The sequence below is a fragment of the Vipera berus genome (genome assembly GCF_964194415.1).
Source record: "Vipera berus genome assembly, chromosome: 1".
Classification (NCBI taxonomy): Eukaryota; Metazoa; Chordata; class Lepidosauria; order Squamata; family Viperidae; genus Vipera; species Vipera berus.
Window position 1 is genome coordinate 130,446,644 of NC_138202.1, and position 13,526 is coordinate 130,460,169.

Genomic DNA, 13,526 nt, shown 5'->3' on the forward strand with positions numbered 1-13,526 from the left:
GACCACTCCGGTGGGAAGGTAACAGCGTTCCGTGCGCCTTTGGCATCTAGTCATGCCGGCCACATGACCACGGAGACGTCCTCGGACAAACGCTGGCTCTTCGGCTATGAAACGGAGATGAGCACCGGCCCCTAGAGTCGGAAACGACTAGCACGCATGTGCGGGGGAACCTTTACCTTTACCTTTTACTAGGGTTAACAAAGAAGGTAGGGAAAAGGGGACTTGGAATAGGGTAGAGGAAAGGTTAAGGGTAAAGGTTGGGGTATATACATGTATTTGTGAAGCAATATGGTGTTTGGGTAATCCAAAGTAGCAAATAACAAGTTGTTTGTAAATAGTTCAGGTTGCATCAATATAAATTCCCTCTCTGATTCCCTTAGTTTTCACGTAGTCAAAGTTAATACAGTTCTAGTTCTTAGCTAGTCAATTAACAAAGTTTTCAATATAATTAGACTATTACATATCAAAATCCTGTTTTTAAGTTTTACCTAATTGCAATAAAAATACTCTAAAGTAGCCTATAATATGCAGGAAAAAAACTTACTTTTTGGGTAACCTACAATTCCCTATTTCAGTAAAGAATAATCCTCTTGTCTACAAAACTTATGTTGTTCATTACATATCATTCTTATGATTTAACAATAAAATCTAATTTTCATCTTAACACATCACCAATTTATTAAAAAAGAATTTTTTATCTTAACCATTCAACCATTCAATATATATACAGTTGCAAGAAAAAGTATGTGAACCCTTTGGGATTACGTGGAGTTTTGCATGAATTGGCCATAAAATGCGCTCTAAACGTCATGTAAGTCACAACAATAGAAAAACACAGTCTGCTTAAAATAATACTACACAAACATTAGCTGTTGTCATGTTTGAATTGAACATAAGATGGAAACATTCACAGTGCAGGGTGGAAAAAGTATGTGAACCTTTGGACTTAATAACTGGTTGACCCTCCTTTGGCAGCAATAACCTCAACCAAACGTTTCCTGTACTTGCAGATCAGACCTGCACAACAATCTGGAGTAATTTTGGACCACTCCTCTTCACAAAACTGTTTCAGTGTAGCAATATTCTTGGGATGTCTGGTGTGAATCGCTCTCTTAAGGTCATACCACAGCATTTCAATAGGGTTGAGGTCAGGACTCTGACTGGGCCACTCCAGAAGGCGTATTCTGTTCTGTTTAAGCCATTGTTTTGTATGCTTTGGGTCATTGTCCTGTTGCATCACCCATCCTCTGCGGAGCTTCAGTTGGCGGACAGATGGTCGTACGTTTTCCTGCAAAATGTCCTGATAAACTTTGGAATTCATTTTCCCATCAATGACAACAATCCGTCCAGGCCCTGAGGCAGCAAAGCAGCCCCAAACCATGATGCTCCCTCCGCCATGTTTTACAGTGGGGATGAGGTTTTGATGTTGGTGTGCTGTGCCTTTTTTTCTCCACACATAGTGTTGTGTGTTTTTCCCAAACAACTCAATTTTGGTTTCATCTGTCCACAGTATATTTTGCTAGTAGTGCTGTGGAACATCCAGGTGCTTTTTTGCAAACTTCAAACGTGCTGCAATATTTTTTTTGGACAGCAATGGCTTCCTCCATGGTGTCCTCCCATGTACTCCATTCTTGTTTAATGTTTTCCTTATTGTAGATGTGTCAACAAAAATGTTAGCATGTGCCAGAGATTTCTGTAGGTCTTTAGCTGACACTCTAGGATTCTTCTTTACCTCATTAAGCATTATGCGCTGTGCTCTTGCAGTCATTTTTACAGGACGACCACGCCTAGGGAGAGTAGCAACAGTGCTAAACTTTCTCCATTTGTAGACAGTCTGTCTTACCATGGACACATGAACATCAAGGCTTTTGGAGATACTTTTGTAACCCTTTCCAGCTTCATGCAAGTCAACAATTCTTGATCGTAGGTCTTCTGAGAGCTCTTTTCTGCAAGGCACGGTTCACATCAGACAGTGCTTCTTGAGACCAGTAAACCCAAAACAGGTGTGTGTTTTTAAAGGGCAGGACAGATGTCAGCAACACATCCAATATCATCACACTGATTGGAGTCAAGGTTGGCTCACTCCTGGCTCCAATTAGCTCTTGGAGAAGTCATTAGGCTAGGGGTATGTTCAATTCAAACATGACAACAGCTAATATTTGTGTAGTATTATTTTAAGCAGACTGTGTTTTTCTATTGTTGTGACTTACATGACGTTTAGAGCGCATTTTATGGCCAATTCATGCAAAACTCCACGTAATCCCAAAGGGTTGACATACTTTTTCTTGCAACTGTATTTAAGATTCCCCTTAATCCATCAAAAGACATTTTTTAATTTCCGTCTTTACAAATCCCAAAAAAAGAGAGAGACAAATCTAGGTCTTTAAATCTAAAACTTGCCTTCTTTTTGTGCCAATCAGGTTTCCATCTTAGTGCTTTTAAGTTCTCCAATGCGTCTCCATTTCTTCCTCCGCCTCTTATTTGAATCCACAAAGACCATCCAAATGACAGTTTTGCCAAGCTAATGTCCCCTTTATAATCATTGAAGTATTGCTTTAATAGCTCAGTTTTTGATATTTGCTGTGATATGATTGTCAGTCTGGTCTTTATCTTGTTCCATTTCTATCTGTGGTAGGTAGTACGTAGTAGCTAATGTTGTTATCATTTGATTGGGTGAATCCTCAACATACTGTATTTGGAGGCCTTTGATATCTTCGCTCTTAATGTTGCTTACTTTGGGTATTGTTATTGTTGTTTTTTGAGTTGTAAGTTTTGTAGTTAAAGTTGAAATTTGGACTTCGAGGTTCTCTGTAGGCTGTGTTTGTTGCTCTTTAAAGTCTTCTATTTTAGTATTGATTTCCACTTTTGCTTGTTTTTGAGTTGTCAGTTCATCATTTAAGGTCAAAGTTTGGTTTGGTGGCTTTGAGTTATCAGGTTTATCATGAAATTTGGCTTTAATTTGTTCGGTTATAGCCAAAATTGTATCCAAAATCAATTTGTAATTAAGTGGTGGGATATAATCATCCATTTTGTTAGTATTTACAGCTAAGTCTTCCATGGAGGCTATTTTAAGAAGAGTCAGTAATTTTCCACCTCCAATGTTTCTAAAAGTTGTTTTCAGTGCCAGGTGTTCCCACACTTGTCTTTAAAGATAACATCAAAGACACACTCTCAAAATAAGCAAAAGGTTTATTTGCAATTCCAAGTTTAGCCACAGGATGTCATAAGTAGCATATAGAATAAGTTGTAAGGTTCTTTTTTCCCCAAATTAATATAAAGCTTTTATATAGTTAGTCCATTCTTTTTTCCTTAGTTCATATCTTAAACAAAAAATAGGGTAGTAGATCCCCACAGAAATAGGAGCTTTTTAGTAAGTATGAATGAGATTATTTAATTTCTTTGTTTAATCAGCTGGTTGTTTTTTTCCTTCAACGCTTTAAGGCTTGAAATATTGCTTCCCCAGGTATAAAGAAGCCGTTTTCTCAAAAAAAGGGGGGAAAGAGTTTTCAAAAAAGTCCCACAGGCAGGCAGTTAGGGGGATAGAAAAGGAAAAATCTCACCCAGGTCCTCCAGATTGCTTCGTTGTGCTAGTTGGTGCTTTTGGCTTTCGGCAGGGAGCGGCTTAGTGATTGGCCATGTTGATGGCCGGTCTCTTCTTCAGGCCAAAAGGAGCTGCTCTGGATACAAGTGGAGGGCTGCTGCCCTTCCACGATCGCAGGAGGGTCTCCTTACGGTGGTCGCCCCTCCAGGGTGACTTTCGACCCTTTTCAGGGTCCTCCAATGAAGAAAGAATGGACGGCAGGGACGGAGCTCTCCCTTGCATGTCCGAAAGCGCCATGCGCGCAAACCGGAAGCCTAAATTTCTTTAATTCTTTTGTTCTTTACTGATTGCTTCTATTTTTTAGTTTTGATAACGAACATAATGCAATTTTCCCTTCCCCCCCTTTTTAATGTTTGTTTTGTGTATGTTGCAAAAATACGTTATATAACATTACTTCTAATACTACAAAAATAGTGAAAACTGATGTTTTTCCAGTGTTCTGCCCTATTTGCTGTTGACTATGTTTTCACCAAAGTCTTTTGAAGTCTATATATACTGTTTTGGCTTTACATAATTCAATTCTCATTTGCTTAATGCATGATGTACCGGTAAGTTAAAATTAACACATGCATAAAAAATGAATATGTCTCACATATTCATCAGATGTAGATATTCTTAGTCAAATATACAATATAGAACCAGTCTTCTTTCTATTACCACAATGTGAATGGCAGTTTTTGAGACTATTTCTTAATTAATAGATTTCTCTAATATATAATTACTGAATACTAATCTGTGCTTGTGGGGCAGGTAATACGATTCACTTGACAGCAAATATTGAAAATTCTGGGACCTCACATGAAATCCTAACAAGATTAATAATACAAAGGAAGGAAGAGGAGGAAGCTTTATTTTAATGGTTAGTGCCTACAACATCAGTAAAACAATATCATATACTGCCTGAAAAGGTTGCTGACTTTTAATCCTTGTCTTCATGCTAATTTTTGGAACCAACCCTAAGCTCATATGTCAAATCTTCATTTAAGCCCAGCATAAAGATGTCAATTGAACTGTTTTCCTATAAATTTTTAATAGCACTGTTCAGAGTTGGTGTGTGGCAATTCAATCTGTATGTCTCTCTCTTTTGCTTTGTCTCCAGGCTAATACACGGAGGACAGCTGTTAAATGGATTGGCAGGCCCAACTGTAACAAGTGCTTCTCCACTTCTTTCTACTACATGGTTTTCACCAGATGAACGTGCCACTGCCACAGCTATTGCATCATTGATCAGTTACCTCGGTGGAGCGTGTGCATTTTTAGTAGGGCCTTTGGTCGTTCCAGGGCCAAATAGCACATCAGCAGTTCCACCTGTGTTTGGAAATAGTCCTGAGTATATAAAGGACCGCATTGAGGCTGTATTATTTGCAGGTATCTAGAAAATAATTTTATACTGCACTACATGTATATCTGTTACGGGTTTGCTACTGCCCTCTAGTGATTTATCCGGCAAAAAATGTCTCTTGCTACAAGAATAGAGATAATAGAATTACTTGCTTTTTATATTACAATACCAAACTCTGGTTTTGTGTATTAGCTATAAATTTTATCTTCTTCTTGAATGTGACCAACCCTACCTATTCAATTCACTTGTCAAACATTTTTCCACTAGAATGTGGTTGTGTTAAAATAGAACTGTCACTCCTATTCTTTCTTTCTTTCTTTTTTTTTGGTATTTCATTGCCAGTTCTGCTTTGCAGACGTCAATAAAATACAGACCTCATATAAAATTCTGTGGGTGTTTTTACATTGTAAATCAATGTAAGGTTCTTACTAAAGTTATTTCAACTTTATGTATATTTTGTCTCATCTGATTCTGTAGATCCATAGTAAATAATTACTTTAAACAAAAGCTAATAGGATATGAAAGTACTTTAAAATTTGGAATCCTAATAGTACTCGCCATTGCTTTAACCAGACACATTGATTGTCCAAACCAAAATTCAATAGACTGATTTGATCAAATTTTAAATATCAGTTAAGAATAAATTTGAGGCTATACACACATCTAACAAGTGAATTTGTTCAGTGTGCTGGACAATTTACCATATTCTTCTCTAGGATATTCCATTCAGTTTATCTCTCAGCCTTCCTTAGTCTTGCCCACTATCACATTCTGTACCATTGAGCATCATCAGGTATCACTGAGCTAGTTGTTTTTATATTAGAGATGATTTAATATGTTTCAGAAAGTGCTGATAGCAGTATCCAATCTCTCAATTCCCCTGTTTCGGCCACCACCCTTTGGCATTTACTAACTGAATTGGCTGAATATAAATTATACTGTCTGAGGCTACTAGCAGTTAAGTTGCTTTGAAGGGCAGAAGTATGCATAGCACAAAATCAGCATGCCTACAAATCATGGCGTGATATGCAGGGATTTCTTTGCAGATTATTTGTTCAATTAATACATTCCATACAGACTTACAGTTACAGTCTTAACAACTTATTAATTGGATTTAGCTTGGTACCAGCATATCTGCCACATTTTTATTCTTCACTTAATATGCATTAACGTTATATTTGAAAACAAAATAAATTAAGGCAAAGGCTGGCATGGTGAGATGCTAAATGTTTTGATAAGAGGCTGGTTGAGATCAGTTTATGATTATAATTATAATACAGATTGACAATTAAAGCAACTTGAAATAATGGGTTTGTTGTTTGCCAAGGCCGTTTGCTGTTTTCTGGTTATTTCTTGACAACATTCTTAATGTAATATTATTTCTCCTGAATCTGATTTCATATATGTTTAGAACAGAAAAAGCATCAGATAGTTGAAATTCAAACCCAGAAAGAAAGTAGATCATAGCTGTCAATGTACAATGTATAAACCAAGGTTTGTACAAACATGAATTGTAACTAGTTAATATGTGCAGAACAAGTACATGACATCATTCATAGGCTACACAATATACAGTAAATATCTAATTTAAAATATAGTCTATAAAAAGTTAGATTTCTAAATAGTTTTTTCATGTATCACACAGAAAGCTTAAATAAGAAATTTCAGTTGATAATAACTAGATAGATAGACTAACTTCACGGTTTAAAATAGCAGGGAAAGCAAGCCTAGGCTATGGACCATATTCTTCCCTGCTTTTCTCCTTATGACCCAAGGAAGGCCATTTATTAAAATTAGAATATATATTCTGTAGCCTTTGATGGAGAGCAAGCTTGGTGTAACAGTTAAGCCGTGAGGACAGAAACCAGGAGATTGTGACTTCTAGTCCAGTGTCCTTGGACCGACCAATCACTCTTTTAGCCCTAGGAAGTCAGTGGCAAATCACTTCCCAAAATCTTGCCAAGAAAACTACAGGAACTACTCCAGGCAGTTGCTAGGAGTCAACATTGACACAAAGATATACCCACACCTATACAGTCCATTGATGTCACTTGTTAGAGATGTATTTCTGGTCTCAATTATCCCAAATTTTCCTGCTTAATAGGGGCGACTGCCCCTATTGTAGGTACTCTATTTCAGGGCTTTTCAACCTTTTCACCCACTGTACAACTTTTAGGATATGGCAACATCCGAGTACCACCAGTCGCCTAGCAAGGTGTCAAAAGCTTGATGACCCAAAAAAAAAGTGATGAAGTACAGGTAGTCCTCAACTTACAACAGTGACTGTTCAAAGTTACAATGGCACTGGAAAAAGTGCTCCCAAAGCCACAGCCGAGCAAGACACCTGCCTGCCCGCCCGGCGGCGCTCTTCCTCCTGTCCGAGGTTTTCATTGTTGTGAACATTTCTGTTGAGGATTGGCAGTGGGGGTGGGGTGGGGGGTGTTTGGTTTTTATTCCCCTCCCCCGCTGGGTGGTTGCAGCAGGTTTTGGTCACTTCACATGACCCTGGGACACTGTGACCGTCCTAAATATGAATCAGTTGCCAAGCATCTGAATGTAAATCACAAGGCCCTGGAGATGCTGCAACATTCCAGCTGATCGGCGCTTCTTCTGGGCTCAGCAGAAGTGCCAGGATCAGCGCCAAGCTCCAGCTGGAGCCTGGCACTGATCCTGGCGCTTGCCCTGAGCCCTGACAGCCCTGCAGCTCCAGCCACCTCTCGCTCAGGCTTGTGCAATGCTGCCATCGGCTCAGCTCATTCTCCTCCCCCGCTACCACTTTTCTAGGATGGTGGTGTACCACCTGCCAGGTGCCAATGTACCACAGGTGGTACCCGTACCACTGGTTGAAATGCTCTGCTCTAGAGTTCCAGCTGCATGCATATCTTTCCAACATTATTTGTGCAGAATGTAATTCTGCTGTAGAATTCAGCAATACAAACTTGTGTCATGATCAGTAGTCTTCACTGCTTTAAAAGGAAAGTAGACAAAATATATAGCAGATGAAGCTCAATGTGGCTAATAAACATGTTGATAATACATTCGGAACTGGAAACAATAAGTCTCTAACCACCAGTTGCTGGAGATAACAAAAGTATGAAACTATTTCCCTCATTCCTTCTTGCTTGGCAACAGTGAAAGAAGGGTCCACCGCTCAGGCTTGTGCGGTGCTACCACTGGTTCAGCTCATTCCCCTTCCCCGCTACCACTTTTCTAGGATGGTGGCGTACCACCTGCCAGGTGCCAATGTACCACAGGTGGTACCCATACCACTGGTTGAAAAGCCCTGCTCTATTTAAATGTTCTTCAAGTGTAAAGGTCCAGCTACTAATTTGTATAGTAAATGCTTCTGATGGGTATAAACATAGATAAAAACAGGAGTTGGAAGTTAGAGGTTTGGGTTACAGAAGCTTCATTGGAGATTGCATGGGAGATGAATGAAGGCTTCAACTCTTCTCTAAAATAAACAGGTCTATATAGCTTCTGTTCCTGGCTACATTAAAGAAAAGAGAAGTATTTCTGTAGTTGGTTTTCTGTAACATAGATTTCATTTGAAGTAAGAGAGTTAAGTAGCCTTCAAAATATTGCTGAACTACAGTTCCCAGCGTAGCAAGGTCAATGGATGTTGAATTCAAGAATATCTGGCAGTTTAAACATTTGTTTGAAGTATCCAGATGATTTGTACCTTTATATTTAGAAAATTAAATTATATGCACAGTGACGTATTCCAGTGGACTCATTATATGTTTGAATTCTATGTGAATGTTTATTTTATTATTTACTCATATTCAAAAGTTCATTTTCTTTACATAGTCCAATAGATTTTCAATTTAACAGAGGTTAAACACCTAATAGTGATGAAGGGATTCTGTTAAGGCAGAATGTTTGTTAAATCCAAATGGGTTTTTATGAATTTTACATATTCTATGGATTCATAAAATGGGAATTGGATTTTAAGAATTGTATATTTTATTTTTATACAACATATATAGCAGATTTTGTCTTTGCATTTTCAGTCTGCTAAACCAAGGGTTTGACCAATCAAAAGATTTACTGTACTGTTTATTTCTGCTGGCTAGTATAAGTTGCTCTTCCTTTTCATTCAAAATTAGAGTATGATAGTCTCATTGCAGCTTAACTTTTCTTACACTTAAAAGCACAATGAAAATATATTTCTGTTCATTTGCATAGCTTAACTGCAGTTTTCTTTTAGGAAAAACTCATGGAAGTCTCTTATATTTCCTTTCTCCTAAAGTGTTTTTATTTCCTCATTCATTTATTTCCTCATTCATTAACAAAATCCTGTTGCTTTCTTCAGTTATGCCATTAACTTATAATTAATTTTCTGTTATTTGAATTTGTAGCTTTAGTTTGCTCTTGACCCCTTTAAACTACAACTTATGTATTTGACTTCAGTGTATACCTTTGTCATTTTATTCCATTTCTGTGATGAATGCCAGTTACTACTATTGTTTATTGAAAGGATAGGTGATGAGACTGACAATGATTGTTCAGTGAATGGGGATTGCAATCAGACAATATTTGTATGGTCATTCCACGAATCTAGTAAGCTGTTTTTCAGATCAGGTTCTCTGTTGTTCCCATAGCATTTTAAAACATGTTGGCAACATTTTGGGGCAATATTTGTATATTTTATTATAATCCATTTTCCCCCTCTTGTTTCTTTAATTGTGTCCCCATAGAATTTGGCATTGTGGCTGTGATATTCTCTGCAGCGCTAGCTTACTTCCCATCACGACCTCCGTTCCCACCCAGCGTGGCTGCAGCTAGTCAGAGGCTCAGCTATGGAAGAAGTTTTTGTAGGCTGCTCAGGTACGTGTATACAGTAGCTAAATTAGATAGAAAGTCAATACAGTTTCTGCCTCTTTTTATTTATTTATTTATTTACTCTTTAGTGTTATACCACGTTCTGCAGGAGTTTTTTAAATTTTGAAATTATGGAATCTCATTTAATTAGTATGGCACAACATGTAATACAGTATTTCTTACATTAAGTGTTAACTTGAAGTGGTTACGGACAAGGGTATCTATGTTAAAGATAAAAAAAAGGGAAATTAACATCAATAACCAACTGTGAGTAGAAAATAAAATAGGCACTACATTTATTATGTTTCCAAACAGCAGGTAATGCATCTGTCTTTTGAGAATGGCAGACCCACGATGAAATTATTTTCTGTAAAACAAATTCTCAGGAAGATTAATTGATTACCGAGCGGTAATAAATGGTGGTGGTTTCTATGTTGTTGTTGTTCTTTATATTCTTACAGTAATGAGTCCCCACCTTTTTTTTCAGTGATGCCATTAACCGATAATTAATTTTCTGCTATTTGAATGTGTCACTTTAGTTTGCTGTTTACATACATTTCTCTCAGTTCTGCTCTTTCCATCATCTACCTGCATATTTTGAGAGCTCAGAGATGACTTCTAAATAGATTTATTGCAAAGAACTTTTGCAATGTGGGTATAGAGACTGCACAAACTGAATATTTTGGTTGATTAAGAAACAATCTGTTCGCTGCTTGGTTTTTGGTGATCGGAAACAGAATGAGATGATTGATATAAATTGTGTCCTATCCAAGATGCTGAAAAAGTGGCATTTTTATTTAGGACACTTAGCAATCTTACTCATATTGTCCTCTGAGAGCCAGCATCCTGTCTGTCACCCAAGCTGTGTTGTAAAAATGTTACTGTCAAATAAAAACCTGAATAACAACTAGAGCAGCAGGTAGAGTATAAAATCTCTACTGACATGACTCTACCTGAGAACTATGAAAGTAAAGTGGACTTCTGATTCCTGACACTGAATCTGAAATTCCTGTAAAGAGTGAATCATAAAAAAAATTAACTTTACTAACCTTTTCATAATAATTAAATAATTGAGATTTAAATAGTACATATGTTTCTGGTTTTGAAGCTTTGATTAATGAAAAGCAGTCTAATTCGTTGTTAACTACTTGAATTTTATAGTTGCCCTCTAATCTACTTTTATTTTCAATTTTTTATTCACCTTGTCTTTCAGATACTATTCATTAATATTTTTCTCCCAAGCAGTACTTTAGAAGTAATGCACTCATGGGGGAATTGCTTTTACCTGACCAGATAACATATCATATGTATTCAATGCAGTATAATATGATGCAGATTTCATTATCTTGAGGGCAGACGTATTTTACCTAGTACTTTTAGGGGTAATTATTGTGTGAATATATTCACATGCAGTATTATTTGTTGGAAACTTAAAACTTAATGAAGACTTAGGCATTATTGATCAGATGAGTGGGTTTATAAAGGAGCTCATTTTTAATTAATCATACTATGTAAACTTATTTTAGACAGAAAACATAGATGTCTGGATAAGCAGTATATCTGTTTCACATTTAAAAATTGAAATTTCTTTGAATTCTGGCTTATTACTTATAAATAGCACTCACTGCCTCCATTGACTTTTTATGGCCCTGGGAGCAATTAAAATAACCTAGAATTTCTGCAACTTTCTTTGTTTACGAGTCGTATTTGAGCTGAGATTCCCAACTAATAAATCAGAATGCTATGCCAAAGTTGTTTTTAGCTTCTTATTCTTTCTGAATCATATAGCCAGAAATTCTAGTTTGGACATAATAACAAATAAATCTAGAATTTATATTTAGCCACAGATTTCCCACATAATTTCAGTTTATGTGTGTACCAGATTCCAGGGTGCTAACAAAAGAAAATGCACCAGTTCAAGCTAGGAGGCGCTATTGCTGTGGTGAAGATCATGTGTGTATCTGTTTTGAATGGAACTTGCTCAGTGTCCTGTTCCTACTGTTCAATATATTTCCTCTAGAAGATCAAGGTGACATGCATTCTTCTACTCCTTTTTTAAAAAAAAATTCACAATAACTCTGAAGTAAGAATCCCCCCCTAGACTGGAGATTGTGACTGATCCAGTATAAAACATATACCTAATGGGGATTTAAACCTGGATCTCCCCATTTTAGTTCAATATTCTAAACACTTCATAGAAGAATATGAATCAGTATCAGCAATGATGGCAACTTTGCAGCATCAATATGAGAAACAGTATTTTTATTGCTATGTCAGCCCACAACAAATTGCCCTAGGCTATGCATACTGTACTTTTGAAGAATCTCATAAAGCAGTTTACACAAAAGTATTACATTATTAAGCATTAATAAAATATTTAATAAAACAATAAAGGTAGGTTGGGGGGAAGAATGCCAAAATTTCCCTGGAGCAAGATTAAAAAAGCTTAATTATGTTGTGTGTTTTTTTAGTTTTAAGTCAGTAGAAGGTTTTAGACTGTTGGCCTGCATTATAGCTATTATGTGCACATCATGTATTATAGAATCATACTATTTGACTGCACTAATTCTCCTTGTCACATAAACATTTTATTGAAGATAATCAATCATATTAACCATCAGTGCACCAGGTATTGTATATAATAGATGTAGACAGATATAACCAACAAAGCACAATGAGAATGTGTTTTTATTAGAAGGAAGAACATATATCCAGTTATGCTTCAGAAAATTCAGTTGTCATAAACCTACTGCACATAGTAGCTATAGCCTGAAGATCTTGAAATGAAGCATGTTCAAAACGGCCATCACCATTCTCAAGTAAACGCCCCAGAAAAAGACCTCTTGTTTAGACTCAGGTTGACATGAATATCTCCTATTGATGTCAGTAAATCAGAAAACCAACATAATCTGAATAAACTAAAATATTTTTCCCCTGCTTTTAGATGGGGACCAAAAAAAAGCCAGCCACTAGTTTGCTTCATCTTCTTTCATATTACAATCAGAGCAAGAAAGTTAGATGACAGGAATTAATACTATCTAGCCTAACGCTCCTATTGTTTTAATGCCAGGTCAGATATTTAATCCAGGAGTTAATTCTGAATGAGAATGTTACTGCCAGTTACTCCATCTTTTTCAATGCTTCTGCTAGGACCATGCAGAGATTCTGTTGGTGATCTGTCTATCCCAGGGGTAGGCAACCTTGGCTCTTTTATGACTCGTGGACTTCAACTCCCAGAATTCCTGAGCCAGGAGTTGGGAGTTGAAGTCCACGAGTCATAAAAGAGCCAAGGTTGCCTACCCCTGGTCTATCCCACCGCTTAACAATATTTTTTTCCCAAGTTAGCTTGACTTGTCTTGGGGACAGTATTCAGTTGGCCTAGACTTCTCACATTCACGCTGAGGCTGCACATCAGGAACAGCTGAATAGTGTCTGCCATAGAAACCTTTTTGCCCACACATACAGCAGAACTTATTTAAATATAACTAAACAACTCATGAACTATTGGGTCATCTTTTTTTCCATATATCATATACTGTAGTCTGGAACCGTTTCCCTTCCATTCATGAACCTCAGCAAAGCTGCTCCCCTTCCTCTCCCTTCTCCTCCTTGGCTGACCTGTGGAACTGCCTGCCACTTTGCTGGGGTGGGGAAAGAGAGGGAACAAGAGATGGCCCCCGACCTCTGCACCTTCCGGCGCGACTTAAAAACCTTCCTGTTCCAGCAGTCCGGCCTGGCCTGATAGCTTTAATTGGGGTC

General features: G+C 37.3%; 1 protein-coding gene across 1 annotated transcript in view; it reads left to right on the plus strand.

Moving 5' to 3' along the window:
- Positions 1 to 13,526, plus strand: part of SLC49A4 (solute carrier family 49 member 4) — a 103,458-nt gene that overhangs the window by 32,817 nt on the left and 57,115 nt on the right. The window contains exons 3-4 of the mRNA XM_081314767.1: positions 4,701 to 4,969; positions 9,644 to 9,773. Coding sequence (XP_081170893.1) covers positions 4,701 to 4,969; positions 9,644 to 9,773 — 399 coding nt within the window. The remainder of the gene's footprint in view (positions 1 to 4,700; positions 4,970 to 9,643; positions 9,774 to 13,526) is intronic.